This window comes from Oryctolagus cuniculus, chromosome 6, assembly GCF_051225735.1.
Source record: "Oryctolagus cuniculus isolate XC-2025 breed Fujian yellow rabbit chromosome 6, ASM5122573v1, whole genome shotgun sequence".
NCBI classification, from domain to species: Eukaryota; Metazoa; Chordata; class Mammalia; order Lagomorpha; family Leporidae; genus Oryctolagus; species Oryctolagus cuniculus.
Genome location: NC_142872.1, coordinates 22,527,482 through 22,554,532, shown reverse-complemented (window position 1 = coordinate 22,554,532; position 27,051 = coordinate 22,527,482). Strand labels below are relative to the sequence as shown.

Below are 27,051 nucleotides of genomic sequence, written 5' to 3'. Positions count from 1 at the left end.
ACCAAACGCAGAAATACAACAGAAAAAAAATACAGATTGGACTTGATCAAGATGAAAAATGTTCATGCTTTGAAGGATGCCATCAGGAAAGTAGAAACAGGTACCAGTGAAGTGGCGCCGAGGTTTAAGTTGTTGCTTGCAACACCAGCATCCCATATCAGAGTGGCAGTTCAAGTCCTGGCTATTCCACTTCAGATCCAGCATTCCTGCTAATGTACTTGGGCTCTTGCCACCCATGTCGGAGATTTGGACAGAGTTGCAGGCTCCTGGCTTCTGCCTCTGGCCCAGCTTGGCCATTGCAGTCATTTGAGGAGTGAACCAGCAAATGGAAGATCTCTTGTCGCTTTCTCTCCCTCTGCCTCAAACCCTCCCTCTCTGTAACTCCGTCTTTCAAATAGATTCACCAAAATAGTTTTCAAAAGACCAAATCTGACTCATGTTTTCACTCCATACCTCCGGGCCCTGTCATCCCTGGTTTCCGTGGGGCACCGGCATGGATACCCAAGTCTTCCGTAGAAAATAGCCTCGTGTTTGCACAGAACACACACACCCTCCTGTGTAATTCAGATCACCTCTCAGTTACTTACACTAGCTAATACAATGCAAATGGCTGTGGGACTGTATGGTTCAGGGAACAGCGACACGACCGTGCAGGTTCTCTAGGGATGTGAGTATTTTCGGAAAATCTTTGCACCTGTAGTTGGTTGAATCCCCGAATGCAGAACCCCGGGGGTACTGAGGACCGACCGCAGGCATCCTATGAGGCGAGGAGGCGCCGCGGAGGAAGCCAGCTCCGAGCCGCTGGAGCGAGGGGACAGTGAGGGGGCAGCAGCGAGGGGGTCCAGCGGCGGGCACTGGAGGTTGAGTGGAGAGCCTGACAGCTGACATTTGTTGTCAGAACTCAGCTTCCAAGAGAGGGAAGAAGGCCCCGCGGGAGCCCGGTCGGGCCGGCGGGCTGGAGACGTCAGTGCTGGCGCTTGCTCGGCTTGAAGTGCCTGTCACACACCCAAGGGAAGCTTCAGACGCGAAGAGGATGGCTCCTTGGGCCTTTCACAAATGCTTGCTGAGACTCTGCTCTGTGCCCGGGGCTGCGCGAGGCGCTGGGGATGCGCGTGACACTGGCCACGCTGAGGGTTACAGAGGTCAGAGCGAGTCCGCAGTCAAGCCGGGTAATGCCTTGATGGGACGCAACGTACAATGGCTGTGAACATTCGGGATACTGCCAGAGCGAGGAGATGGGCTTTCACAAGCCGACAGCGCCTCCTCCTCAGCCCCGGGGCCGCCAGGTGTGGCCGCCACCCCGCCCGCGGCACCGCAGCATTGCGCAGGCGCGGCCTCTGTCCGGCGTCCTGGGAGATCAGCCCGACCCGGCCTCCGCGCAGGCGCCGTTCAGGAGGCCGGGAAGCCGCGAGCGGGGCTGGGGCGGGGCGAACTCGGAGTGCGCCTGCGCACTGCGCGCTCTCGCCTGAGGAGCCGCAGTCTGGAGAGCGCCAAGGAGGTGTTCGGGTGTCTGTGGGCCACCTCTCCCGCGAACTCCAGTGTGGTTGGGCTGCACCCCAGGCGGGGACATCCGCCGGGCACGGGAGGGGGCCGCCATGCCGGTGAGGAGGGTCGCTCAGCCGCGGGGGTTTCTCCTCATCCCAGCGGCCTGGCCCGGGGGCGCGGCCGTTGCCATGGAGGCGCGGAGCCTGCAGGCGGCCCGGGCGGGGCGGGGCAGGGCCGGGCCCCGCGGGCCTTGGCGGCGGAGGGAGCTGGCGGGTCCGGCTGGAGGCCCGCAGGTGTCCAGCCCTCCCTGGGAGGGTCTGGCGAGACAGGCCCCGTCGCCGGCCTCCCGGGGGCCTGCGCCGCGCGACGGGAAAGCCCTGTGTTGGAGGATGCGCCCTGGCACCCAGCCCTGCGCCCTGACTAGGGCGTCGGGGGGCGGTCGCGGGGGTCTTGAGGGTGCTCCGCACCCGGTGGGCCTCGGCGCCGCCGTTCCAGGCCGGAGCTGTCATTCCTGTGTGGCTGTGGCGCTTACGGTGCAGAGTGTAACCCGTAGTGTCTTTGTGTGTGCTTGGCGCTGCCTTGTATCTAAGAGCTTAGAGATTGTGCCCGTCTGAGGAAGGGTCGCGGAGAAAGCTGGAGCTGTGCGCCTTCTCTACTGGCTGGGAGGCCTCGGCCATTATTTAATCCGTCTGGGCCCATAGATACCATGTAATTAAACTTTTCCTCTTGGGGCTGCTATCTGGGTGAAATGAGATAATGCGCAGGAGACGTGAAGGGCGGTGCTTGACATTCAGCGTCCAGTAGTGCTCCGTGTTTGTTCCTGTCCGTTGCTTTGAGGTTATTAATTCCTTCAGCGCATAGTGGGCAGCAACCGCATGCGAGGCCTTAGAGCTAGAAAATAGAGCAGAACCAGCACGTTCTTTGATTTGCCCTCTGCGGTGTTGGTGAACACCATACCCCTTTATGGAGAGAAGACACTTAGAAACGAGCGGATTCTGTGGGATGGGAAATGTTGCCACGTGAGATTGCTGAACCATAGATCGACCATTTTTAGAAAAAGAGATTGCAGAAATCGCTCATTTTGTGATATTTTCCAATTTTACCAACTAATTCCTGAGATTTGTAAATACCATGAGCCAAACAAGACATCACTACCTGTTTACAGCCTCTGGTGTAGGCAAACGTTAATCAGGTAAGGTAGAAGCAGAAGTAAAATCAGGTCCACCAAGGGGAGCGTGGGGTGGTCTCAGAGCCTGAAAGTACCTTCCCTAGCCCAGGAAAGCTTCCGAGAGGCTTGCACTGAGCTAAGATCTGAGGAATAAGTGGTCGTTTTCTGAGTGAGGAGAGGAGTGAGGAATGTTCTAGGCAAACGGAACAGCCCATGGAGAGACAGCGGTGAGCAGGAGCTTGTCGGTGAGCAGATGCCAGTAAGCCAGGGTGATGCTGTGGCTGATAGGCCTGAAGCAAGCCTGGAGAGGTAGACATAGGAGGGAACCCAGTGTTAGGGACCATCTTAAGGGTTTTGATTTTTTTGTCCCAACATTTATGGCAAACTTTTTTTTGTGTGTGTGGAGAATTTTAAATAGGAAATTGAGATGGTTAGATTACTGTTGGCTTTGAGTGCCTTGTCGAGAACAGGGAGTGATCTAATCAGATGTCAGTACAATTAGGAGGCTATAATCCAGGGCCCAGATGCTGTTACCTAGACTAGGGTGATGAAGATACAGATGGAGAGAAGTTTATTGTGTCAGTGTGTGCTGTTACTTGTCAATGACAATGTCAAAATCAGTGACAGTGACTTAGATTTGTAACTCTTGAATGATTTGAAAGGTATCTGAAGCAAGAACTCACAAGTATCTGTTCAGTTAACCTGTTGAACGTCTTCCCTTCTGTAATGTGATTGTGTTTTAATACAAGTTCTTAAATCATATAAAATTTCAAAAATTGAAACTTATACAAATGTTCTTAAGGTTAGATCATACTATGGTATTGTTCTCTGTCTACTGTTGGACTTTTTTTTCCCATCTTTAACTTGCCTTCTGTTGAGAAGATAAATAAATCATATGATGTATGATAGAAAACAGTTTACTAATGCTTTATAGAAAATAAAACTAGAAGTCTCGGGGTAGCACCTACTATATTCTTGATTCAAGCTTTTACTCACTTCACGTGTGTTTTCCAGTAGGCAGGAAATTCAGAGGATGTCAGAGACTTTTGGGCAGAAAGTCTATAATTTGCGAATTCATTTTCTGCTTGAACAGCATTTACTACAAATGTAAATGAAGTTTTTCTCTTCTGTGTTATAAAATTAACTTTTCCCTTTCATCCTTTAATATCTTTTTCTGTAAAATATCTTTATTTGACAAATCTTTTTGAAGTCCTAACACGTGCAAAGCCACTGAGATGACAGAGCACCCTTTTGCAGATTATACATTTAATCTGTTGAGGATAGATGTCAGCGCTCATTTTCATTATTTGTAAAATTGTCTCCACCAGATCAATAAATCAGAGAAGCCAGAAAGCTGCGATAATGTGAAGGTCGTTGTTAGGTGCCGGCCCCTCAATGAGAGAGAGAAATCCATGTTCTACAAGCAGGCTGTCAGTGTGGATGAGATGAGGGGGACTATCACTGTGCATAAGACTGATTCTTCCAATGAACCTCCGAAGACCTTTACTTTTGATACTGTTTTTGGACCAGAGAGTAAACAACTTGATGTTTATAACTTAACTGCGAGACCTATTATTGATTCTGTTCTTGAAGGCTACAATGGTAAGTGAATACTTTTCATTATCGTAACTGTACAGTTCAGTGAGTTGAAGTAAATATATGCAGTGGTGAAACCATCACCACAGTGCAGTTTCTGAACACTTGGAACATCCAAAAAAGTTCTTTTTTGCTCACTGCAGTCCTATTCTCCCACCCCCCAGGCAACAAATGATCTACTTTCTGTCATTGCAGTTTTGAAGTTATGGGGTCCTATGGTATCTTTATCTTTTGAAGAAACTGCCTGTTTTCCAAAGTGATGGTTATACTCATTTTCCTTCACCAGTATGACTGAAGAGTTCTTGTTTCTTCACATTCTCATCAACACTTGGGTTGTTAGTCTATTTAATTATAGCCGTTCTAGAGGAAGGAGCTCTGGTGTTGTATCATTGTGTTTTAAATTGAGTTTCCCTAACGCCTAATGATGTTAAGCATCTTTTCATGTACTTAGTAGCCATTTGTATATATTCTTTGGTGAAATGCCTCAAAATAGTTTGCCCATTTTAAATTTGTTTGTCTTATAAGAGTACTTCAGGCTGGCGCTGTGGTTCAATAGGCTAATCCTCCGCCTGTGGCACCGGCACCTCAGGTTCTAGTCCCGGTCGGGGCGCCGGATTCTGTCCAGTTGCTCCTCTTCCAGTCCAGCTCTCTCCTGTGGCCTGGGAGTGCAGTGGAGGATGGCCCAAGTGCTTGGGCCCTGTACCCGCATGGGAGACCAAGAGAAGCACCTGGCTCCTGGCTTTGGATCAGCGCAGTGCGCTGGCTGCAGCGCCATTGAGGGGTAAACCAACGGCAAAGGAAGACCTTTCTCTCTGTCCACTCTGCCTGTCCAAAAAAAAAAAAAAAAAAAAAAAGTACTTCAAAGAGTTCATGGAAAATGGAACTAAAGATAAGTTTATTTTGTGGTGCAAAAAATGTTTGAAAGCCATACATAGCTTTTTTTTTCTTTTTAAGATTTGTGTATTTATTTGAAAGTCAGAGCTACACAGAGAGGGAGAGGCAGAGAGAGAGAGAGAGAGAGGTAGAGGTCTTCCATCCGCTGGTTCACTCTCCAATTGGCCACAACGGCTGGAGCTGTGCCAATCCGAAGTCAGGAGCTTCTTTCGGGCACAAGGACTTAGGCCATCTTCTCCTGCTTTCCCCAGCTATAGCAGAGAGCTGGATTGGAAGTGAAGCATCTGGGACTTGAACCGGTGCCCATATGGGATGCCAGCACTAAAGGCGGTGGCTTTCCCGCCACACCACAGCGCCAGCCCCTGTTTTTGTTTCTTGCCAATGGATTTCCAGTTGTTGCAGCAGCATTTGTTGAGAAGACTGTTCTTTCCCTATTGAACTAATTTGGCACTTTTGTCAAAAATCAGTTGACTACAAATGTGTAGGTTTGTTTCCAGACTGTGTATTTTATTTCTTGTCTGTTCTATGTTGGTTATTAGCTCTCCTTCCAAGACAAGCTGGTAGAGAGAGAAAAAGATCTTTCATCTGCTGGTTCATTTCTCAAATGCCTACAATAAACTTGGCTGGGCTGGGCTGAAGCCAAGAGCCAGTCTTCCCTTGTGGGTGGCAGGAACCTAAGTATGACTCATCATCATGTGTGTCCCAGGCACCTTAGCAGGAAGCTGGGTTGGAAGCTCTGGCGATTGTCAGTCTCAGTGCCGTCATTAAGGTTGTAGGAGCCCTAAGGCTTAACCTATTGTGCCACAGTGCCAGCCCTTGGAGTTTTCCTTATGGGAGGGAGGTTTTTTGTTTGTTTGTTTGTTTGTTTATTGACAGGCAGAGTGGACAGTGAGAGAGAGAAGGACAGAGAGAAAGGTCTTCCTTTGCCGTTGGTTCACCCTCCAATGGCCACCGTGGCTGGTGCGCTGCGGCCGGCGCACCACACAGGAGCCAGGTACTTCTCCTGGTCTCCCATGGGGTGCAGGGCCCAAGCACTTGGGCCATCCTCCACTGCATTCCCGGGCCACAGCAGAGAGCTGGCCTGGAAGAGGGGCAACCAGGACAGAATTCGGCGCCCCGACTGGGACTAGAACCTGGTGTGCCGGCGCTGCAAGGTGGAGGATTAGCCTATTGAGCCGCGGTGCCGGCCACTAGGAGGGAGGTTTTTAAGTTTTGCTAGAGGTTCATTCTTTAAAATAGACATAAGGATATTTAGGTTATCTGTTTTCTCTTGAGCGAGTTTTGATAATTTGTCTGTTATGGCATTTGTATATTCCATCTGTCAAATTTATTGGCAACCTGGGTTCTAGTCCTGGTTGGGGCACTGGATTCTGTCCCGGTTGCTCCTCTTCCAGTCCAGCTCTCTGCTGTGGTGCAGGAATGCAGTGGAGGATGGCCCAAGTGCTTGGGCCCTGCACCCGCGTGGGAGACCAGGAGGAAGCACCTGGCTCCTGGCTTCGGATCGGCGCAGCGCGCCAGCCGCAGCGGCCACTAGGGAGGTGAACCAATGGAAGGAAGACCTTTCTCTCTGTCTTTCTCTCTCTCACTGTCTAACTCTGCCTGTCCAAAAAAAAATTATTGGCAAAAAGTTATTTATATTATTCTCCTATTCTTTTAACATGTTAGAATGTAGTCATACAATTCTTTGTCTTTCATGTGCTAGTAATTCGTGTCTTTTTTCCTGTTTAGTTTGGCTAGAGATTTGTCAATTTTATTGCTTTCAGAGAGCTGCATTTTGGTTTTATTAATTTTCCTTTTTTTTATGTTTTCTACTTCATTGATTTCTGCACTGATCTGTATTGTTTGTTTTCTGCTGCTTACTTTGGGTTTAATCAGGTCTTCTTTTTCTATTTTTTTTTTTAATTTTTAATTTTTTTTTTTTTTTTTTGACAGGCAGAGTGGACAGTGAGAAGAGAGACAGAGAGAAAGGTCTTCCTTTGCCGTTGGTTCACCCTCCAATGGCCGCCACTGCTGGTGTGCTGCGGCCGGCACACCGCGCTGATCCGATGGCAGGAGCCAGGTACTTAGCCTGGTCTCCCATGGGGTGCAGGGCCCAAGGACCTGGGCCATCCTCCACTGCACTCCCTGGCCACAGCAGAGAGCTGGCCTGGAAGAGGGGCAACCGGGACAGAATCCGGCACCCCGATCGGGACTAGAACCCGATGTGCCGGCGCTGCAAGGTGGAGGATTAGCCTAGTGAGCCGCGGCACCGGCCTTTCTTTTTCTATTTTTTAAGATGAAACCTGAGATCATTGCTTTCAGTCAGTCTGTCATTCCTTCCTTCCTTCCTCCCTTCCTCCCTTCCTCCCTTCCTCCCTTCCTCCCTTCCTCCCTTCCTCCCTTCCTCCCTTCCTCCCTCCCTTCCTTCCTTCCTTTCTCTCTCTCTCTCTTTTTCTCTCTCTCTCTCTCTCCCCATCTCTCCTATGTAAGGGTTTAATGATATAAATTACCCCTCAAATGCAGTTTTTAGTGGCATCCTGCAGATTTAGAATACTGTATTTTCATTTTGATGCAGTCCAAAATAATTTGCACTTTACATCTTGATTACTTCTTTGAACTCTGGGATCTTTAAAAATGTTAGTTTCCAAATATTTTGAGATTATTTTCTCAGAGATTTTTCTGTTACTAATTTCAAGTTTAATTCCATTGAGTTAGAGAACATAATTTGTATGTCTTGAATGTTTTTAAATTTCTTAAGACTTTTTAGTGACCCAGAATATAGTCTTTTAAGTGTTTTGTGTGTACTTGAAAAGAATGTATGTTCTCTTTATTCAGAGTGTTCTATAAATGTCTTTTAGATAAATTTTGTTTGATAGTCTTCAATTTTTTTTTTTTTTTTTTTTTTTTGACAGGCAGAGTGGACAGTGAGTGAGAGAGAGAGACAGAGAGAAAGGTCTTCCTTTGCCGTTGGTTCACCCTCCAATGGCCGCCGTGGCCAGCGCACCGCGCTGATCCGATGGCAGGAGCCAGGTGCTTCTCCTGGTCTCCCATGGGGTGCAGGGCCCAAGCACTTGGGCCATCCTCCACTGCACTCCCGGGCCACAGCAGAGAGCTGGCCTGGAAGAGGGGCAACCGGGACAGAATCCGGCGCCCCGACCGGGACTAGAACCCGGTGTGCTGGCGCCGCAAGGCGGAGGATTAGCCTAGTGAGCCACAGCGCCGGCCAGTCTTCAAATTTTTTAATGTATTTGTTTTCAGTCTAGTTGATCTGTAAATTATTGAGAGAGGGATACTGAATTTCCTGAGTATATTTTTGGATTTGCCAGTTCCTTTTAGTTCTGTCAGTTTTTGCTTCATATATTTAGAAACTCTGAGTAGGTGCATAAATGCTGCGGATTTTTTGTACTCTTAATGAATTGACCTCTTTTTCATTATAAAATTACCTATTTTTATTCCTGGTAATATTCTTTTCTCTGAAACCTATTTTGTCTGACACTCATATAGATATTCTATTTTTAGTTTTCATGTGGTGTATCTTTTTCCATCCTTTTGCTTTTTATCCATTTGTGTGTGTGTGTGTGTGCGTGTGTGTGTGTTTAAAAGTTTATTTATTTATTTGAAAGGTAGATTTAAGAGAGAGAGAGGAAAGACAGAGAGATCTTCTATCCTCTGGTTCACTCCACAAATAACCTCAATGGCCAGGGCTGTACCAGGCCAAAGCCGGGAACCAGGAGCTTCTTTTAGGTCTCCCACTTGGGTGCGGGGGGCCCAAGGATTTGGATCATCTTCCACTACTTTCCTAGGAGCCTTAGCAGGGAGCTGTATTAGAAGTGGAGGAGCCGGGTCCCAAACTAGCACCCACATGGTATGCTGGCACTTCTGGGTGCTGTGGCCGCTGCGTAACTGGGTGTGCCACAGCACCCAGCACCCCCTATTTGTGTTTTTACATTGAAAATGTATTTCGCCGGCACCACGGCTCACTAGGCTAATCCTCCGCCTTGCGGCGCCGGCACACCGGGTTCTAGTCCCGGTCGGGGTGCCGGATTCTGTCCCGGTTGCCCCTCTTCCAGGCCAGCTCTCTGCTGTGGCCAGGGAGTGCAGTGGAGGATGGCCCAAGTGCTTGGGCCCTGCACCCCATGGGAGACCAGGAAAAGCACCTGGCTCCTGGCTCCTGCCATCGGATCAGCGCAGTGCACTGGCTACAGCGTGCCAGCCATGGCAGCCATTGGAGGGTGAACCAACGGCAAAGGAAGACCTTTCTGTCTCTCTCTCTCACTGTCCACTCTGCCTGTCAAAAAAAAAAAAAAAAAAAAAAAAAGAAAGAAAGTAAGAAAACGTATTTCTAGAAAGTAGCTACACTAGAGGTCCATACAGTATCTGGATTCAGTGATTGCTAGGAGGACTTAACATTGTTTTATCTATAGCCTAAGTTTATTAAAACAAAGTATACCCAAAAAACAAACAAATAAACAAACAAACAAAAAACAGAATCAGCAAAGGGTAAAGGTAAATGAGGGAAAATTTGGAGGAAACCAGAAGCAAACTTCCAAGAGTCCTTTTCCAATGTGCTGTATGCTTAATTCTTCTAGCATCACATATGACAACAAGTATGAAATATTGTCCATCAGGAAGTCCCATTTGAGGCTTAGTACACCAGGTCTTTGATTGGGTCTGGGCATATAGGTGCCCTGGAACTGACACAGGCCAGCATCCCATCTTCTGTGTCTGTGCTTTTCTGCACAGCAGCATGCGCTTGGACTTGCTGTATAAATTGTCTTGCTATTTTTGATTCTTACTTGAGATATTAACTCCATTTATATTTAATGAGATTATTATGTGGTTGAGTTGAAATCTGCTGTGTTATTTGGTTTTTTGTTTTTTGCCCATTTGTTCTTCATATTCCCTTTATTATTTTTATGCCTTCTTTTGGATTAATCAAGTCTTTTTGTTATTTCATTTTATCTTTGTTGGCTTATAGCAATAGATCTGTGTTTTATTTTAGTGTTTGCTTTAATATTTATAGTGTAAATATTCAGTGTACAATGGTGTACCTTCAAGTGTGATTATACCACTTTATATATAAGAATTTTGTCATGGTATACTTCTTTTATTTATTTATTTATTTTTTGACAGGCAGAGTGGACAGTGAGAGAGAGACAGAGAGAAAGGTCTTCCTTTGCCGTTGGTTCACCCTCCAATGGCTGCCGGGGCTGGCACGCTGCGGCTGGCGCACCGCGCTGATCCGATGGCAGGAGCCAGGTACTTACCCTGGTCTCCCATGGGGTGCAGGGCCCAAGGACTTGGGCCATCCTCCACTGCACTCCCTGGCCACAGCAGAGAGCTGGCCTGGAAAAGGGGCAACCGGGACAGAATCCGGCGCCCCGACCGGGACTAGAACCCGGTGTGCCAGCCCCGCAAGGTGGAGGATTAGCCTAGTGAGCCGCAGCACCGGCCCATGGTATACTTCTATTTCTCTCTTCCCACACTTTGTGCTATTGTTGTCACATATTTTACTTGCACATGTTGTAAACTTCCCACCATGATGTTCTTACCTTTGTTTAAGGCATCAGTTATGGGGCCTGGCGCTGTGGTGCAGTGGATTAAGCCACAGTATGCAGCATTGGCATCCCTTTTGGGCATTCTGCTGCTGCTGTTTCTTTCTTTCTTTCTTTCTTTCTTTTTTAGATTTTATTGTTTTTATTTGAGATGTAGAGTTATAGAGAGACAGAGAGAGAGAGAAAGATCATCCAGGGCCTGCGCCGTGGCACACTAGGTTAATCCTCCACCTGCGGCACAGGCATCCCTTATGGGCACCAGGTTCTAGTCCTGGTTGCTCCTCTTCCAGTCCAGCTCTCTGCTGTGGCCTGGAAAGCAGTGGAGGATGACTCCAGCGCTTGGGCCCCTGCTTCTGCATGGGAGACCAGGAAGAGGCACCTGGTTCCTGTCTTCGGATCGGCACAGTGCCGGCCGTAGCGGCCATTTGGGGAGTGAACCAACGGAAGGAAGACCTTTCTCTCTGTATCTATCTCTCACTGTCTGTAACTGTACCTGTCAAATAAATAAATAAAAAATCTTTTAAAAAAAATCTTCCATCCTCTGGTTTATTCCCCAGATGGCCGCAGTAGCCGGTGGCCGGTGGCCGGAGCTGAGCCGATCAGGAGACAGGAGCTTCTTCCAGGTCTCCCATGTGCGTGTAGGGGGCCATCTTCTACTGCTTTCCCAGCCCACAGTAGAGAGCTGAATCAGAAGTGGAGCAACCAGGATTCGAACTGGCACCCATATGGGATTCTGGCACTGTGGGCGGAGGCTTAGCCCATTATACTATAGCGCTGGCTAGGCACTCCACTTCTGATCCAGCTTCCTGCTAATGTGCCTAGGAAAGCAGCTTAGCCCAGGTATTTGGGCCCCTGCACCCATGTCAGAGACCTGGATGGAGTTTCAGGCACCTGGCTTTGGCATGGTCCAGACCCAGCTGTTAGGGAAGTGAACCAGCAGATAGAAGATCTCTCTCTATTTCTCCCTCTCTCTCTGTAATTCTGATTTCCAAATAAGTGAGTAAATGAGTCTTTTTTAAAGAAAAGCCATCAGGGGCTGGTGCTGTGGCATAATGGAGGCGCCAACATCCCGTTTGGGTGCCAATTCAAGTCCTGGCTGCTCTGCTTCTGATCCAGCTTCCTGCTAGTGCTCCTGGGAAAGCATTGGAGGATGGCCCAAGTCCTTGGGCCTCTGCACCCATGTGGAAGACCTGGAGGAAGCTCTTGGCTCCTGGCTTCAGATTGGTGCAGCAGTTTGGGAAGTAAACCAGCAGATGGATGATATCTTTGTTTCTCCTTCTATTTCTACCTTTCAGATCTTAGAAAAAAAAGAACAATTTAAAAAAGCCATCAGTTATGCTTTATAGTCACTTAAATAATGAGAAAGATATCTTAAATGTTTATTTACTTTCAGGCACTCTTCATTCCTTTTGTAGTACATATTTCCATCTAAAATACTTTCTTTTGTGCCTAAAAAACTTCATTTAACATTTCTCTCTCTCTCTCTCTCTCTCTTTTTTTTTTCTTTTTAAAGAGGTAGAGTTATAGACAGAGGTAGAGATAGAATGGTCTTCCATTCCCTTCACCGGTTCATTCCCCAAATAATCACAATGACCAGAGCTGGGCTGATATGAAGCCAGGAGCTTCTTCCCAGTCTCCCACGTGGGTGCAGGGGCCCCAGCACTTGTGCCACCTTCTACTGCTTTCCCAGACCATGGCAGAGAGACAAATTGGAAGAGGAGCAGCTGGGACACAAATAGGTACCTGTGTAGAATGCTGGCGCCACAGGCGGAGGCATAGCTTACTACACCACAGTGCCAGCTCCTTATTTAACATTTCCTCTACTGATGATGAATTCTTTCAGCTTTTTTAGTCTAAAGAAGCATTCATTGGAGTTTGAGTTCAAATCTTGGCTTCTCGGATCACGCTTCTTGCTAAGGCATGTAGGAGGCACTGAATGTTGGCCCAAGTCCTTGGGTTCCTGCTCCCTGTGTAGGAGATCCAGATGGAGTTCCTGGCTTTGACTTTGGCCTGGTCTAGCTCTGAGCCAATGGGTGGAAGATCAATCTGTCTCTTTTTCTGTGTTTCTCACTCTGTCTGTGTGTCACTCTGCTTTTCAAATAAGTAATAAATAAACCTTTAAAAAAATTTTTTTTATTATTTATTTGACAGATAGAGAGAGAGAGAGAGAGACAGAGAGAAAGGTCCTCCCTCCGTTGGTTCACTCCCCAAATGGCTGCCATGGCCGGCGCTGCGCCGATTGGAAGCCAGGAGCCAGGTGCTTCTTCCTGGTCTCCTGTGCTTGTGCAGGAGCCCAAGCACCTGGGCCATCCTCCACTGCCCTCCCAGGCCACAGCAGAGAGCTGGACTGGAAGAGGAGCAACTAGGACTAGAACCCAGAGCCCATAAGGGATGCCTGTGCCGCAGGCGGAGGACTAACCTAGTGAGCCATGGCGCCGGCCCTTAATAAACCTTTAGTATATTTATTCTACCTTTATTTTTGAAAAATCTCTTCACTTGATGTAGTTTTCTAGGTTGATGGTTTCTTTCTTCTGTTTATTTGAAAGGCAGAGATAGGCCGGCGCCACAGCTCAATGGGCTATTCCTCCGCCTGCAGCACCAGCACACCAGGTTCTATTTCCGGTTGGGGCACCGGATTCTGTCCCGGTTGCTCCTCTTCCAGTCCAGCTCTCTGCTGTGGCCCGGGAGTACAGTGGAGGATGGCCCAAGTCCTTGGGCCCTGCACCTGCATGGGAGACCAGGAGAAGCACCTGGCTCCTGGCTTCGGATCGGCATGGTGTGCCGGCCGCAGCGGCCACTGGGTGGGTGAACCAATGGAAAAGGAAGACCTGTCTCTCTGTCTCTCTCTCTCACTGTCCACTCTGCCTGTAAAAAAAAAAAAAAAAAAAAAAAAAAAAAAAACAGGCAGAGATAGAGAAGCAGAGAGAGAAAGAGAGCAAGAGAGAGCGCTTCCATCTGCTGGTTCACTTCCCAGATGGCCACAATGGCCAGAGCTGGGCCCATCCAAAGCTTAGAGATAGGAGCTTCATCTGGTTCTCCCACATGTGTGCAGGGGCCCAAAGACTTGGGCCATCTTCCACTGCTTTCTTAGGCACACTAGCAGGAAGCTAGATTGGAAGTAGAGCATCCAGGACTCCAGCCGGCCCCCGTACAGGATGACAGTGCTGAAGACAGAAGCTTTACCTGCTACACCATGACGCCAGCCCTTGTACAGCATTACAGCCACAGTACGGCATTCTTGTGGCCCCTGGCTAGGCCTGATCCAGGTTCCTGTCTTCATGGAAGACGTACAGGTAGAGGTAGGCAGAGTGGCGAAAGCATATGCACTCAGGAAGGAGAGCTGCAATCCTCCAGGAGGCAGGGGCCTAACCTACACCACAGTGCCAGCTCTGATGGTTTCTTCTTTCAATTCTTGACTGCATTGCTGTCTCCTCATTTGCGTTATTTCTGGCCAGAAATTCACTTTTATTCTTCTCTTTGTTGTTTTTTACAGAACACAACTTTGTTTCTCTGGTTGATTTTAAGATTTCCTTCTTTGTACTTGCTTCTGTAGCACATATGCTACAAAATAAGATTTCTTTCTTTATTATTGGTTTTGTACAATTTGGTTATGTTGTGCCTCAGTGTATTTTTCTTCATGTTTCTTGTGTTTGCAAAGCTTCTTGGTGTTGTAGTTTGTAGTGTTTATCAGATTTGGAAAAATTTCAGCCATTATTTTAAAAATTTTTTGTGTCCCCACTCCCTGCCTGTCACTCGAGTGACATAGCTGCTTAGAATTGTCCCATAGCTCATTGATGATCTCTGTTGGTTTGCTTTTTCTCCTTTCTCTCTGGATTGTTTCTGTTGATATGCTTCAAGTTTACTAATCATTTTTTCTGGAACATCTGATTGTCCATTAACCCTACCTAGTATATTTTCATTTCATTTACGGTAGTTTTCATCCCTAGAAGTTTGATTTTGATCTTTACTGCTTCGTTTATGTTTCTTCTTAAGTTTTTAACTCATGGAATATAGTTTTTATAACTATTAATGTCCTTGTTTGCTAATTCTAACATCTGTAACAGCTCTGAGTTAATTTTGATGGATGGATGGATTTCTTCATTATGGGTATACTAGTATTTTTGTCTTTCTTGCAAACTGGGCAAATTTTGTTTACTTATTTTTAAAAATTTATTTTATTTATATGGAAGAGAGAGATTGACCTGTATCCTAGCTGTTTGTCATTCTACAAATGCATGCATCAGTTGTGTGTGGGCCGGGCAGAAGCGAGGAGCTTGGAATTCAATCCGGCTCTCCCACATGGATGGCAGAGACCCAGATATTTGAACAACAATACTTCTCTCAGGGAGCTCATTAGTAGGAAGCTGGAGTTGTGACTGTAACTGGGACTTAAACCCAGACATTGCAGTAAGATGTGGATATTCCAACTGGTGCCTTAATTGCTGTGCGAAACTCTTGCCTCAACTTGGCAATTTTTGGTTGGATGCCAGATGTGAATTTAACCCTGAATCTTGAATAGTTTTATATTTCTATAAATATTTATGAGCTATGTTCTGGAATATGGTTACTTGAAAAGTTTGATCTTTTCAAGTATTTTTTTTTTTTTAAGATTTGTTATTTAGGGGCCGGCGCAATGGCTCACTTGGTTAATCCACCACCTGCGGCACTGGCATCCCATATGAGCACTGGGTTCTAGTCCCGGTTGCTCCTCTTCCAGTCCAGTTCTCTGCTGTGGCCCAGGAGGGCAGTGGAGGATGGCCCAAGTGCTTGGGCCCCTGCACTCACATGAGAGACCAGGAAGAAGCACCTGACTTCGGATCGGCACAGCGCCCGCCATAGTGGCCATTTGGAGAGTGAACCAATGGAAGGAAGACCTTTCTCTCTGTCTCTCTCTTTCACTGTCTATAACTCTACCCGTCAAATAAAAAAAAAAAAAAAAGATTTGTTCTTATTTAAGACCATAGCAGTATGCAGCCGAAGGTTAAGGTTAATTGTTATCTACTACTGAGGTAAGACCTTTTTGTATACTGCAACAATGTCATGTCAATCATGGAGTTTTCCAGTCTGAAAATATTCTCCTGGTAGAAAAAGATACTATTTCTGGCCTTTGTAATGCCAGGCACTCTTCCATCTAATCCTTCCAGGTGCTATCCCCCCCGCCCCGCCGCGTTTTCACGTAGCTCATCATACTCACGTACTAGTACTCTTTGGAATACTTGAGGACCCTGTCCAGATGTCCAGAGCTCTTTTTGTGCATCTTTGTCCTTTCTGGTACCCTGTCCTACAAATTGTTTGGTTTTACTTTGGAGCTCTCTTAGTTCCTTCTCTTAACTGAGGGAGTGTACTACCTGGCTTCCCCTTCCTGCTCTTTGCTTAGATTTTCTCTTCAGACAATAAGGTGAGCAATCATAGGGTCTATCTCAACTATTTTCCATCATTTAGGCATCACAGTCCTTTGTTGAATGCTACCCATTGTCTTGAAACTGCTGTTTTATGTTTTGTCTACTTTTAGTTTTAACCAATATGGTTGATTTGTCTCTTATTATTCTGTTTTGGTTGGAAATGGAATTGTGACTTGTTTCTTTTAAATTAACAGAAAAATGTCTCTTTAAAAATAAATACTATAAACGGGCTGGTGTTGTGGCACAGTGGATTAAGTCACCACTTTTGGTACCTGGGAAGGTAGTGAAATACTTGGAATACTCCAGTATTTGAAGTCCTGCCACCCATTTGGGAGACCAGTATGTAGTTCCTGGCTCCTGACTTTGGCCTGGCACAGACCTGGCTGTTGCAGTCATTTGGGAATTGAACCAGTGGATGCAAGAGTTCTTTCTCTCTTTCTCTTTCTCCCTTTCAAATAAACAAATAAGTAAATCTTTTAAAAAAAACTACTCTATAAAGTAATATTTGAATGTCAAAAAAGTTTGTACCTGTGTCTTATGCTGACTTTGAAAATGGATAGCAGTAAAAAAACATTTTGAAAAAGGATAAATATTGGCAATGTAATAATATATAATATACTGTACTCTCCAGTATTCAAATGCTGCTTAGCTATAGCTTTTTATATTCTCAGTGGCAAGTACATATGCGTCCTACTATTCAAAAATAGTTTTTAAAAATTAATAAACTTTATTTCTAGAGTTCACAGCAAAATCCACATCTGAAAATAGATAGTTCCTGTGTAACTTCATTCCCTGCATGTGAACAGCCTCCCTCATCACTGACATCCCCACCAGAGGAGCATGTGATGAGTCTACACTGATACATCATTATCACCCAAACTCCGTGATTGATGTTAGGGTTCACTCTTGGTGGTGTACATTCTGTGAATTTGGATAAATGTATAATGGCATCTTTCTACAATTCTTGTATCATATACAGCATTTTCACTGCCTTAAAATGCTGTCTGTCTCTCTCCCCTGGAATCCCTGGCAACCACTGATCTTTCTAAAATGACAGATAATCAGAATCATATGATATAATGCGTCACCATTTCAGATTGGCTTCTTTAGTAATGTGCATTGAAGTTTCCTCAGTGCTTTTCATGGCTTTGCAGCTCTTTTCTTGCAGCGTTGAATTGAATATAACAGTTTGTTTATTCATTCACCTATTGAAGACTTCTTGCTGCTTCAAAGTTTTGGTAGTAATGAATTATTTGCAGGTTTTGTGTGGACATTTTACCATTCTTTTTTAAAGATTTATTTATCTGAAAGAGTTACACAGAGAGAGAGAGAAAGAGAGAGAGAGAGAGAGAGAGGTCCTCCATCCGATGGTTCACCCCCCAGTTGGCTGCAGTGGCCGGAGCTGTGCCGATCCGAAGCCAGGAGCCAGCAGCCTCTTCCTGGTCTCCCACATGGGTGCAGGGGCCCAAGGACTTGGGCCATCTTCTACTGCTTTCCCAGGCCATAGCAGAGAGCTGGATCAGAAGAGGAGCAGCCAGGACTAGAACCGGCACCCATATGGGATGCCGGTGCCTCAGGCCAGGGTGTTGCCTGCTGCACCACAGCGCCAGTCCCATCCGTTTACCATTTTTTAAAAAATGCTTTTACAATTTATTTGAGAGGAAGGCACATACACACACACACACACACACACACACACACACCCAGTGTATGTGGGGGGAGTGGATAGCACTCTTCTATCTGCTGGTTCACTCCTCAAATGCCTGCAATGGCTGGAACCAAGCCATGTTGAAGCCTGAAGCCAGGAACTCAATCCAGGTCATCTTAGTGGGTGACAGGGATCCAACTACTTTAGCTATCACTGCTGTTCACAGGGTCTGCACTAGCAGGGAGCTGGAGTAGAGTATTAAATTTAGGCACTGCCATGTATCTTACCTTTAGGAGTCGTAACTGCTAGACTAAATGCTCACTCCTTCCATTAAAAAAAAATTATCAACAAAAAAGACAAAAAGCTTTCATCTGCTGGTTTATTCCGCAATGCCTGCAATGGCTGGGACTCAGTTGGTTCTCCCGTGTGAGTGGAAGGAGCCCAGTACTTGTGCCTTCATCTGCTTTCTCCCAGGTATACATCAGCAGGAAGCTGGAATCGGGAGCAGAGCTGCCTTGAACTCAGGCATTTTCTTATGTGATGTGTTTCCTAACTGGTGAATTAACCACTAGGCTAAATGCCTGCCATCTACATTTTTAATATGTAGTCAGGAAAGGAGGATCCTGGGTAATATTACAAGTGATTTTTAGTTTTTAAAATTTAACTGTTAGTGCTGGTCATGTGGTGCAGCAAGTTAAAGCCCTGCCTGGCCATATGGACGCTGGTTCGAGTCCTGGATGCTCCACTTACGATCCAGCTCCCTGCTAATGCATCTGGGAAAGCAGTGGAGGATGGCCCAAGTCCTGGGGCCCCTGCACCCACATGGGAGATCCAGAAGAAGCTCCTGACTTCCATTCAGCTCAGCTCTGGTCCTTGAGGCCATTTATGGAGTGAACCAGCAGATGGAGGACCTCTGTCTCTCTGTCTCTGCCTCTCTGTAACTCTTTGAAATAAATAAAATAAATCTTTGAAAAAAAAACTTAAACTATTCTTTAACTAAATTTTTAGAGAAATTCATGTTGAAGGAGAAACTATAGAGCATTATAACTGGTAAGTTCGACACTTAAAAGCCAGAAATGGGCCAGCATTGTGGCATAGCAGGTTAAGCTTCCATCTGCACTGCCAGCATTCCATATGGGTGCTGGTTTCAGACCAAGCTGCTGCATTTCCACCCTTTCACCCACAGGGAAGACCGGCAAGAGGCTCCTGGCTCCTGGCTTCAGCCTGGCCCAGCCCTGGCAATTACAGCCATTTGGGAACTTGGGGAGTGAAACAGCAAATGGAAGCTATCTCTCTCTCTCTCTCTCTCTCTCTCTCTCTGTAACTCTGACTTTCAAATAAATAAAAAATAAGTTAAAAAAATTTTTAAAAAGGCTAGAAATTCTATGGGATCTGTGGTCCTCCTTTCTCAGGTTATAAAATGGTATCTTTTTAAAAATTAGTATTCTTCATGTATTTAATGCATTTGTAGAAACTCTTATTAAAATTAATTTTGAGTTACATTTTTGTTTTGGCCATTAAATACTAGTAAAAATATATGGGCTCTGGAGCCAAATGGACTGTATTCAAATCTTACCTCTTATGTCACTTATGACATTAACCAAGTCACTTAATTTCTGTAAGCCTTTGTTTTTCTAAATTGGGGAGATTCAAATATTGCCTGTCAGGATTGGAGTGAAAATTAAATGAGATACAATGGCCTACCACATAGCAAATGATCAGTAAATGGTAGCTGTTGTCCTTTTAAAGCTTATTATTTATTTATTAAATTGATTGTGCCTGTTTTAAAATGCAGTCAGTGAGTTCATGTTATTTCCAGTGCCTTTGAATGTCATGTTATTCCTAATGGTAGAGTTTGAAACATTTAGTCAGTTAGAAAAAAATGAGATTTTTTTTTTATTCCCATGTGTGAACAGTGACTCCTGAGATGATTAATTTATTTTCACAAAAAGGTCTGAACATGATATTGAGGTTAACTGAATAGTCGTAAATGAGGTTCCTTTTCATTTATGCTGTTATGTCCTAGGCTGTCTTTTCATGCTACACCATTTCTTGGCCAGCTACTCCAGCCCTCTAATTGATTTCTCCATATCTATCCTTGCTCTCTCTCAGTGTTTGTTTTTATTTTTTATTTTTTTGTCAACAGGATAGCCACAGTAATCATGATGTTACTCCTCTGAAAAATTGTGCTGTGCCTTTACTTTGCTCTTAGGATCAGATCTATAAGCTCTTTTTTTTTTTTTTAAAGATTTTTTTTAATTTATTTGAAAGAGTTGCAGGGAAAGGTAGAGACAGAGAGAGAGGTCTAATTCACTCCCCAGATGGCCGCAACGGCCAGAACTGCGCCAATCCAAAGCCAGGAGCCAGCAACCAGGAGCCAGGAGCTTCTTCCAGGTCTCCCACATGGGTACAGGGGCCCAAGGACTTGGGCCATCTTCTACTGCTTTCCCAGGCCATAGCAAAGCTGGATCAGAAGAGGAACAGCCGGGAATTGAACCAGTGCCCATATGGGATGCCAGGACTTCAGGCTAGGGCTTTAACCCGCTACGCCACAGTGCTGGCCCCAGCTCTTTTTTTTTTTTTTTTTTTTTAATGATTTATGTTATTTATTTGAAAAGCAGAGTTACAGAGAGAGACAGAGATCTTTCATCCATTGTTTTACTCCCCAAATGGCTGCTATGGCTGAAGCTGAGCCTATCTGAAGCCAGGAGCTTCTTCCAGGGGTCCCACATGCGTGCAGGAGCCCAGTGTGCTTTCCCAGGCACATTAAGAAGGAGCTGGATCAGAAGAGTGGAGCCTGTATGGGATACCGGTGCTGCAGGCAGGGTCTTTAACTGGCTGCACCACAGTGCTGGCCCCAGATCTACAACCTTTAATGTGGTCCTCATGACTCACCCGGCCACTTTCTTTAGCCCTGTCTGCATCTATTTCCCTTTCCATCTCTATCTTCCATTCTGTTTTTATTTCAGTCTTTCTGTCTGTCTTTTATTATTATTATTTTTGACAGGCAGAGTTAGACAGTGAGAGAGAGACAGAGAGAAAGGTCTTCCTTCCGTTGGTTCACTCCCCAAATGGCTGCCACAGCCGGCACTGCACCGATCCAAAGCCAGGAGCCAGGTGCTTCTCCTGGTCTCCCATGCGGGTGCAGGGCCCAAGGACCTGGGCTATCTTCCACTGCCTTCCCGGGCCACAGCAGAGAGCTGGACTGGAAGAGAAGCAACTGGGACAGAATCCGGCGCCCCGACAGGGACTAGAACCCCGCAGGTGGAGGATTAGCCTAGTGAGCCGCAGCGCCGGCCTCCCTCTCTCTCTCACTCTTTCCCTCTCCTTCCCTCTCCTTCCCTCTCCTTCCCTCCCCTTCCCTCCCTTCCTCCCTCCTTCTCTCCCTTCCTCCCTCCTTCCTTCCTTCTTTCCTTCCTTCCTTCATTTTATTTATTTATTTATTTGAAAGTCAGAGTTACACAGAGAGAGGAGAGGCAGAGAGAGAGAGAGAGGTCTTCCATCTGCTGGTTCACTTCCCAGTTGGCCACAATGGCTGGAGCTGATCCTATCTGGAGCCAGGAGCTTCTTCCGGGTCTCCTACAAAGGTGCATGGGCCCAAAGACTTGGGCTGTCTTCTACTGCTTCCCCAGGCCACAGGAGAGAGCTGGATCGGAAGTAGCCAGGACTAGAACTGGTGCCCATATGGAATGCTGGCATTGCAGTTGGCGGCCCTACCCACTATAACACAGCGCTGGCCCCTTATTTCAGTTTTTCACAATCTCTTCTTTCTTGCCTGTTGACTTCTGTTCCTGATTACTTGTTCATCAGATGGTATCTTAAGCCTTCTCTTCTGAAAAACCTTTCCTGACTTCCTGTTGCTTCTCTCCACAGCTTTTCTGCAGCCTAGGTTATGTCCTTTACTACCATCTAGTACCGCTTCTCATTCTTGGTTTGCATCATGCTTGTAATTGTTCTGCCAGTATCTCCTCCCCAAGATTATACACACAATATTAGTGAGGATTGTGTTTTTTCTCAATTTGCCACTCTGTTGCTGCTGCTTAGCACTAGTCTCTATTTGTTGAATGAATGAATTTGGGTATTTAGAAAACTTAGATTGTATTTAATTACTAGTAATAATTAACATCTTTTTTGTTGACACTTCCTAGTTCTTACAGCTGTTACATTTCTTTTGAATAAAGAACTTATTTTAGTATTCATAAATGAAAAGCAGGTGCAGGTGGCTTAGCCTAGCAGTTAAACAACCCCCCATATAGGAGTGCCTGGGTTCAATCCCAAGCTCCAGCATCTGACTTCAGCTTCATATTAATGCAGATCTTGGGAGGCAGTGGTGATGGCTCAAATAATTGCCACCTACATGGGAGACCTGGACTGACTTTATTTTCCTGGATATGTTCTTTATGGGCATTTGGGGAATGAACCAACCAATGAGAGTTTGCTTTCACATGTTCACGCACACGCTTTCTTTCTCTTTCTGTCTTTCTCTGCTTCTCAAATAAATAAGTAAATAGTTTTTTTTTTTTTTTTTTTTTTTTTTTTTTTTTGACAGGCAGAGTGGACAGTGAGAGAGAGAGACAGAGAGAAAGGTCTTCCTTTTGCCGCTGGTTCACCCTCCAATGGCCGCCGCTGCAGCCGGCGCACCGCGCTGATCCTGGCAGGAGCCAGGAGCCAGGTGCTTTTTCCTGGTCTCCCATGGGGTGCAGGGCCCAAGCACCTGGGCCATCCTCCACTGCACTCCCTGGCCATAGCAGAGAGCTGGCCTGGAAGAGGGGCAACCGGGACAGAATCCGGCGCCCCAACCGGGACTAGAACCCGGTGTGCCGGCGCCGCAAGGTGGAGGATTAGCCTATTGAGCCACGGCGCCGGCTATAAGTAAATAGTTTTAAAATAAATTTAATGGTATGTTCATTTGGCCCATGCTTGAGACACCACTTTTGGTCCCAACTTTGGACATCTGTATTCCATAATGGAGTGCCTGGGTTTGAGTCCTGGATCTGCTCCTAATTCCAACTTCCTGCTAATGTATATCCTGGGTGGCAGCAGGTGGTGACTCACGTACTTGGATCCCTGCCACCCATATGAGAGACGAAGCTTGAGATCTGGGCTCCTGGTTTCAGCCTGGCCCAGTCTAGGCTGTTGTGATCATCTGGGACGTGGACTAGTGAATGGAAGATCTCTCTATCTTTAAAATAAATAAAAATAAAAAACAAATTGAAAAAAGAAGAAAAGAGCTATCTTTTATTGGTATTTTATACCAGGCATAATGTTGGTTACTTGAAATAAATTGCTTCTTTTGGTTCCATCAATGTAGAGTAGTTATTCCTGTCACCTTTTTGTGGTTGAGGAGGTGGTCTCTGGGTAGATAACTTGTTCAAGGTCAGGTGGCTAAAAAGTAGAAAATGTAGATTCAGACTGAGGTGTCTGTGCCCTAAAGCCTGTATGTTGCTGTTCTTATACTATTTTCTTCAGTTTATGCCCATAATAAGTAATTTGTGTATATATATATATATATACACATATATGTATATATATATATAGTAAGAAATTGCTTATGATTATAATTAAAATTTTTGCATTTAGGGTCTGGAACACTTATTATTAATAAGTGGGATTATCTGATTGACTCTGGTGTTTTAACAGTGCTTTGTTCATGTGGCACAGAGTATATATTGTAATTGTTGATGATAAAGGCAAACTTTGGTGCTGAATTAAATTTTGAATCCAAGGAAGAAATTCCGTCATGGTGTCAAAGGAATTCATTTTAAGAGCTATTTCTTGTAGCGTGAGACTACAACAAGTCACTGTTTCCCTTCATTATTTTCAGGGACTATTTTTGCATATGGTCAAACTGGAACAGGCAAAACTTTCACCATGGAAGGTGTTCGAGCTGTTCCTGAACTTAGAGGAATCATTCCCAATTCATTTGCTCATATATTTGGTCATATTGCAAAGGCAGAGGGTGACACAAGGTAAAAGAGAATTTTTATTTTCTAATATTGAGAATGCAAGCATGGGAAGGACATATATGTGCAAATGTTGTAAAAATACTTTAAACTGTTCTTATTTTACTTTTTTTTTTAATGTTTTATTTGTAGGTTTTTGGTTCGAGTTTCTTATTTGGAAATATATAATGAAGAAGTTCGTGACCTTTTGGGCAAGGATCAGACACAGAGGTTAGAGGTAAGGATGATTGAAACAGTACTTTCTGAGGCAGTAGAATGCTTACTAATTTAAGGTCCTTTTTGTATAAAGATAGCTTTAATATTTTAAATGACCCTGTGTGTATGTCATTTCATACATGTATGTGTCTGAGGGTTAATGACTGAAACAAGACTGTTGTCAGGTGATAAATGATTGGTACGTTTGATTTTGCCAGATACTTTAATATTTTAACATATAAGACAACCAAGAAAAGATTAGTCCTTAAAATACTAATATTCCAATTTTGATTAGGGTATCACTGTCAGCATGATAGTTAGAGAGGAGTAACATATGTCGAATGACAGTTGAATAGAATGTAGAACGGCAGCAGCCACCATTACTGACTCTTCCAGTGAGGTTCATGCATTTAGTGTTGTAACTGGTAGTTAGTAACAGTGGAACACACTTTATTTCATTTAATCATACCAGCAGTTCAATTTTACTGATGTGTAATTGAAATTTAGAGGAATTCAATGACTTGCTCAAGATTGCATTGCGGGCCAGCGCCATGGCTCAATAGGCTAATCCTCCACCTGTCGCACCGGCACCTCGGGTTCTAGTCCCGCTCGGGGCGCTGGATTCTGTCCTGGTTGCCCCTCTTCCAGTCCAGCTCTCTGCTGTGGCCCGGGAGTGCAGTGGAGGATGGCCCAAGTACTTGGGCCCTGTACCTGCATGGGAGACCAGGAGAAGCACCTGGCTCCTGGCTTCGGATCAGCGCGGTGCACCGGCACCATTGACAAGAGTATTTTTTTTTTTTTTTTTTTTTGACAGGCAGAGTGGACAGTGAGAGAGAGAGACAGAGAGAAAGGTCTTCCTTTTGCCGTTGGTTCACCCTCCAATGGCCGCCGCGGTCGGCGCGCTGCGGCCGGCGCACCGCGCTGATCCGATGGCAGGAGCCAGGAGCCAGGTGCTTTTCCTGGTCTCCCATGGGGTGCAGGGCCCAAGCACCTGGGCCATCCTCCACTGCACTCCCTGGCCACAGCAGAGGGCTGGCCTGGAAGAGGGGCAACCGGGACAGAATCCGGCGCCCCAACCGGGACTAGAACCCGGTGTGCCGGCGCCGCTAGGCGGAGGATTAGCCTAGTGAGCCGCGGCGCCGGCGACAAGAGTATTTTTAAGAATAAATTTTACTTGAAATTACTGGCACAAAAAATGTTCTTTCAAAATGGCATTTTTCTTAAGACTGCATGATAAACCCACAGACTATTAGGAGGCGTAAGTATAAAATTAACACAAAGTATTTAGCAAGTGGCCAGTGCTGTGGCATAGCATAGTGGGTTAAGCCGCCTCCTGCAGTGCCGGCATCTCATACTGGCATTGGTTCGAGACCTGGCTGCTTCACTTCCAATTCAGCTCTCTGCTATCGCCTGGGAAAACAGTAGAAGATGGCCAAAGTCCTTGGGCCAGGAGCTTCCTCCGGGTCTTCCCACACAGGTGCAGGGGCCCAAGGACTTTGGCCATCTTCTACTGTCTAACCAATGCCAGTATGGGATGCTGGCACTGCAGGAGGCCACTTGCTAAATAAAATTTATTCTTAAAAATACTCTTGTCAATGGTTCACAACTCTGTTAGACCCAGTGGGCCTTTTTTGTAACATGTGTTTCATAATGCCCTTTTAACTGTCCTAAAATGAAATTCTTAAGTGATAAAATCTACCTATGCATGTAACTTTTGAAAAGTCAATATATTGCCTTACTGTAATAAAGGAGAACAACAGTAATTAAAAAATAAGATGCAGGGATGAGCTTTTGGTGTAGCAGTTAGGATGCTACTTGGACATCCACACACCATGTGAGAATGCTGGGTTTGTGTCCCAGCTGCACCATCAGTTCCAGTTTCCTGCTAATGTGCACTCTGAGGGGCAGCAGGTGAATGGCTCAAGTATTTGTGTACCTGCTGCCCATGTGGGAGACCTGGCTTCAACCTGGACTAGTCTTGGCTGTTGGAGGCATTTGGGGAGTGAACCAGCAGGTGGGAGGTCTCTCTCTTTCTGCCTGTCAAAGAAATTTTTAAAATAAACAAACAAAAAGACCCATGTCATTGATGATAACACCTATTAAGGTGTTTAGATCATCAGTATAACATACCCATAATACTCTGCATTCATAGGTGTTGCAGTCAAGGTGAATATTTATGCTTCTGACACAAGTGAGTTCTGGTTTGCCCAGCTCCAGGTGTTGTAGGTTTGAGGATTGAAGCAGCAGATGGGAGATGTCCATCTTTGAGAGATCAGACAGAGCTCGAGTCTACTGGTTTGCTCCTCAAATACCTGCAGCCACCAGGGGTGGGCTGGGACTGAAGCCAGGAGCCAGGAGCCAGGAGCCAGGAATGCAATCCACATCTGCCACACGGGTGTCAGGGCCCAGTTGTTTGAATGATCACCATTGCCTCTCCGGGTCTGCATTAGCGAATGAAAAGCTGGACTCAGAATCTGGAGCCAGAAATTGAACCCAAGTCCTCTCTGTGGGACACATGATCCTGATTTGTTCTTTCAGAACAGTTAAAAAAAAATACTAAAATAGTTACTAGTTCTTGGAAGAATTCTGAATAAAAGAAAGTGGTAGTATTTCTTCTGTTTTCCTCTGTTGCTATATTTTATTGTCTTTATTTGTAAGATTATTTTATATGATAACTGAGTATAGACTCAGATAATTATAAACAGTTTTTTTGTCCATGTGAGTATCTGGTAGGACATTTGCAATTGTGTGGGACTGTTCTTCATTGGGTAAGGCACACTCATTTCAGAATGTTTAGAATCCTCATTCTGTTTCTGTAAATACTAATAGTGCCTTCCAGGGAACCAGAAACTCCCCCACAGATTTCTAAAACATTCTGGGTGGAGGAGTAACTGCTTTCATTGAAATCTATTGTTTTAGTGTTATAAAATGTATTTGGTATAGGAATTAAATTACTTTTTTTATGATAAAAATTCTTGCTAGCATTACCACCCATTTTTAAGAATTGTCATACATTTTGAATCATTTTATTCATCGATGTAATCAGTTATCTACACTTAATAATTTTGAATTGATATAATATTGTGATTGGAAAAAATACATAAAGACCTTAGAGTTCTAGTTTGGAGACTGATGTTGCTTTGCAGAATGCCTCTAGTCTGCAGTG

At 45.4% G+C, this 27,051-nt stretch overlaps 1 protein-coding gene across 6 annotated transcripts in view; it reads left to right on the top strand.

Annotated features, from left to right (window-relative positions):
• The first annotated feature begins 1,419 nt into the window (after window positions 1-1,419).
• KIF3A (kinesin family member 3A) overlaps window positions 1,420-27,051 on the top strand; it is a 62,068-nt gene continuing 36,436 nt past the window's right edge. For all 6 annotated transcript variants that reach the window (XR_016236089.1, XR_016236088.1, XM_070076093.2 and 3 more), the window contains exons 1-4: window positions 1,420-1,601; window positions 3,982-4,255; window positions 23,552-23,696; window positions 23,823-23,907. Coding sequence is in view for 4 of the 6 variants with exons in the window: in XM_070076093.2 (XP_069932194.2) it covers window positions 1,596-1,601; window positions 3,982-4,255; window positions 23,552-23,696; window positions 23,823-23,907 (510 nt within the window). In the remaining 2 variants the exon portion in view is untranslated. The remainder of the gene's footprint in view (window positions 1,602-3,981; window positions 4,256-23,551; window positions 23,697-23,822; window positions 23,908-27,051) is intronic.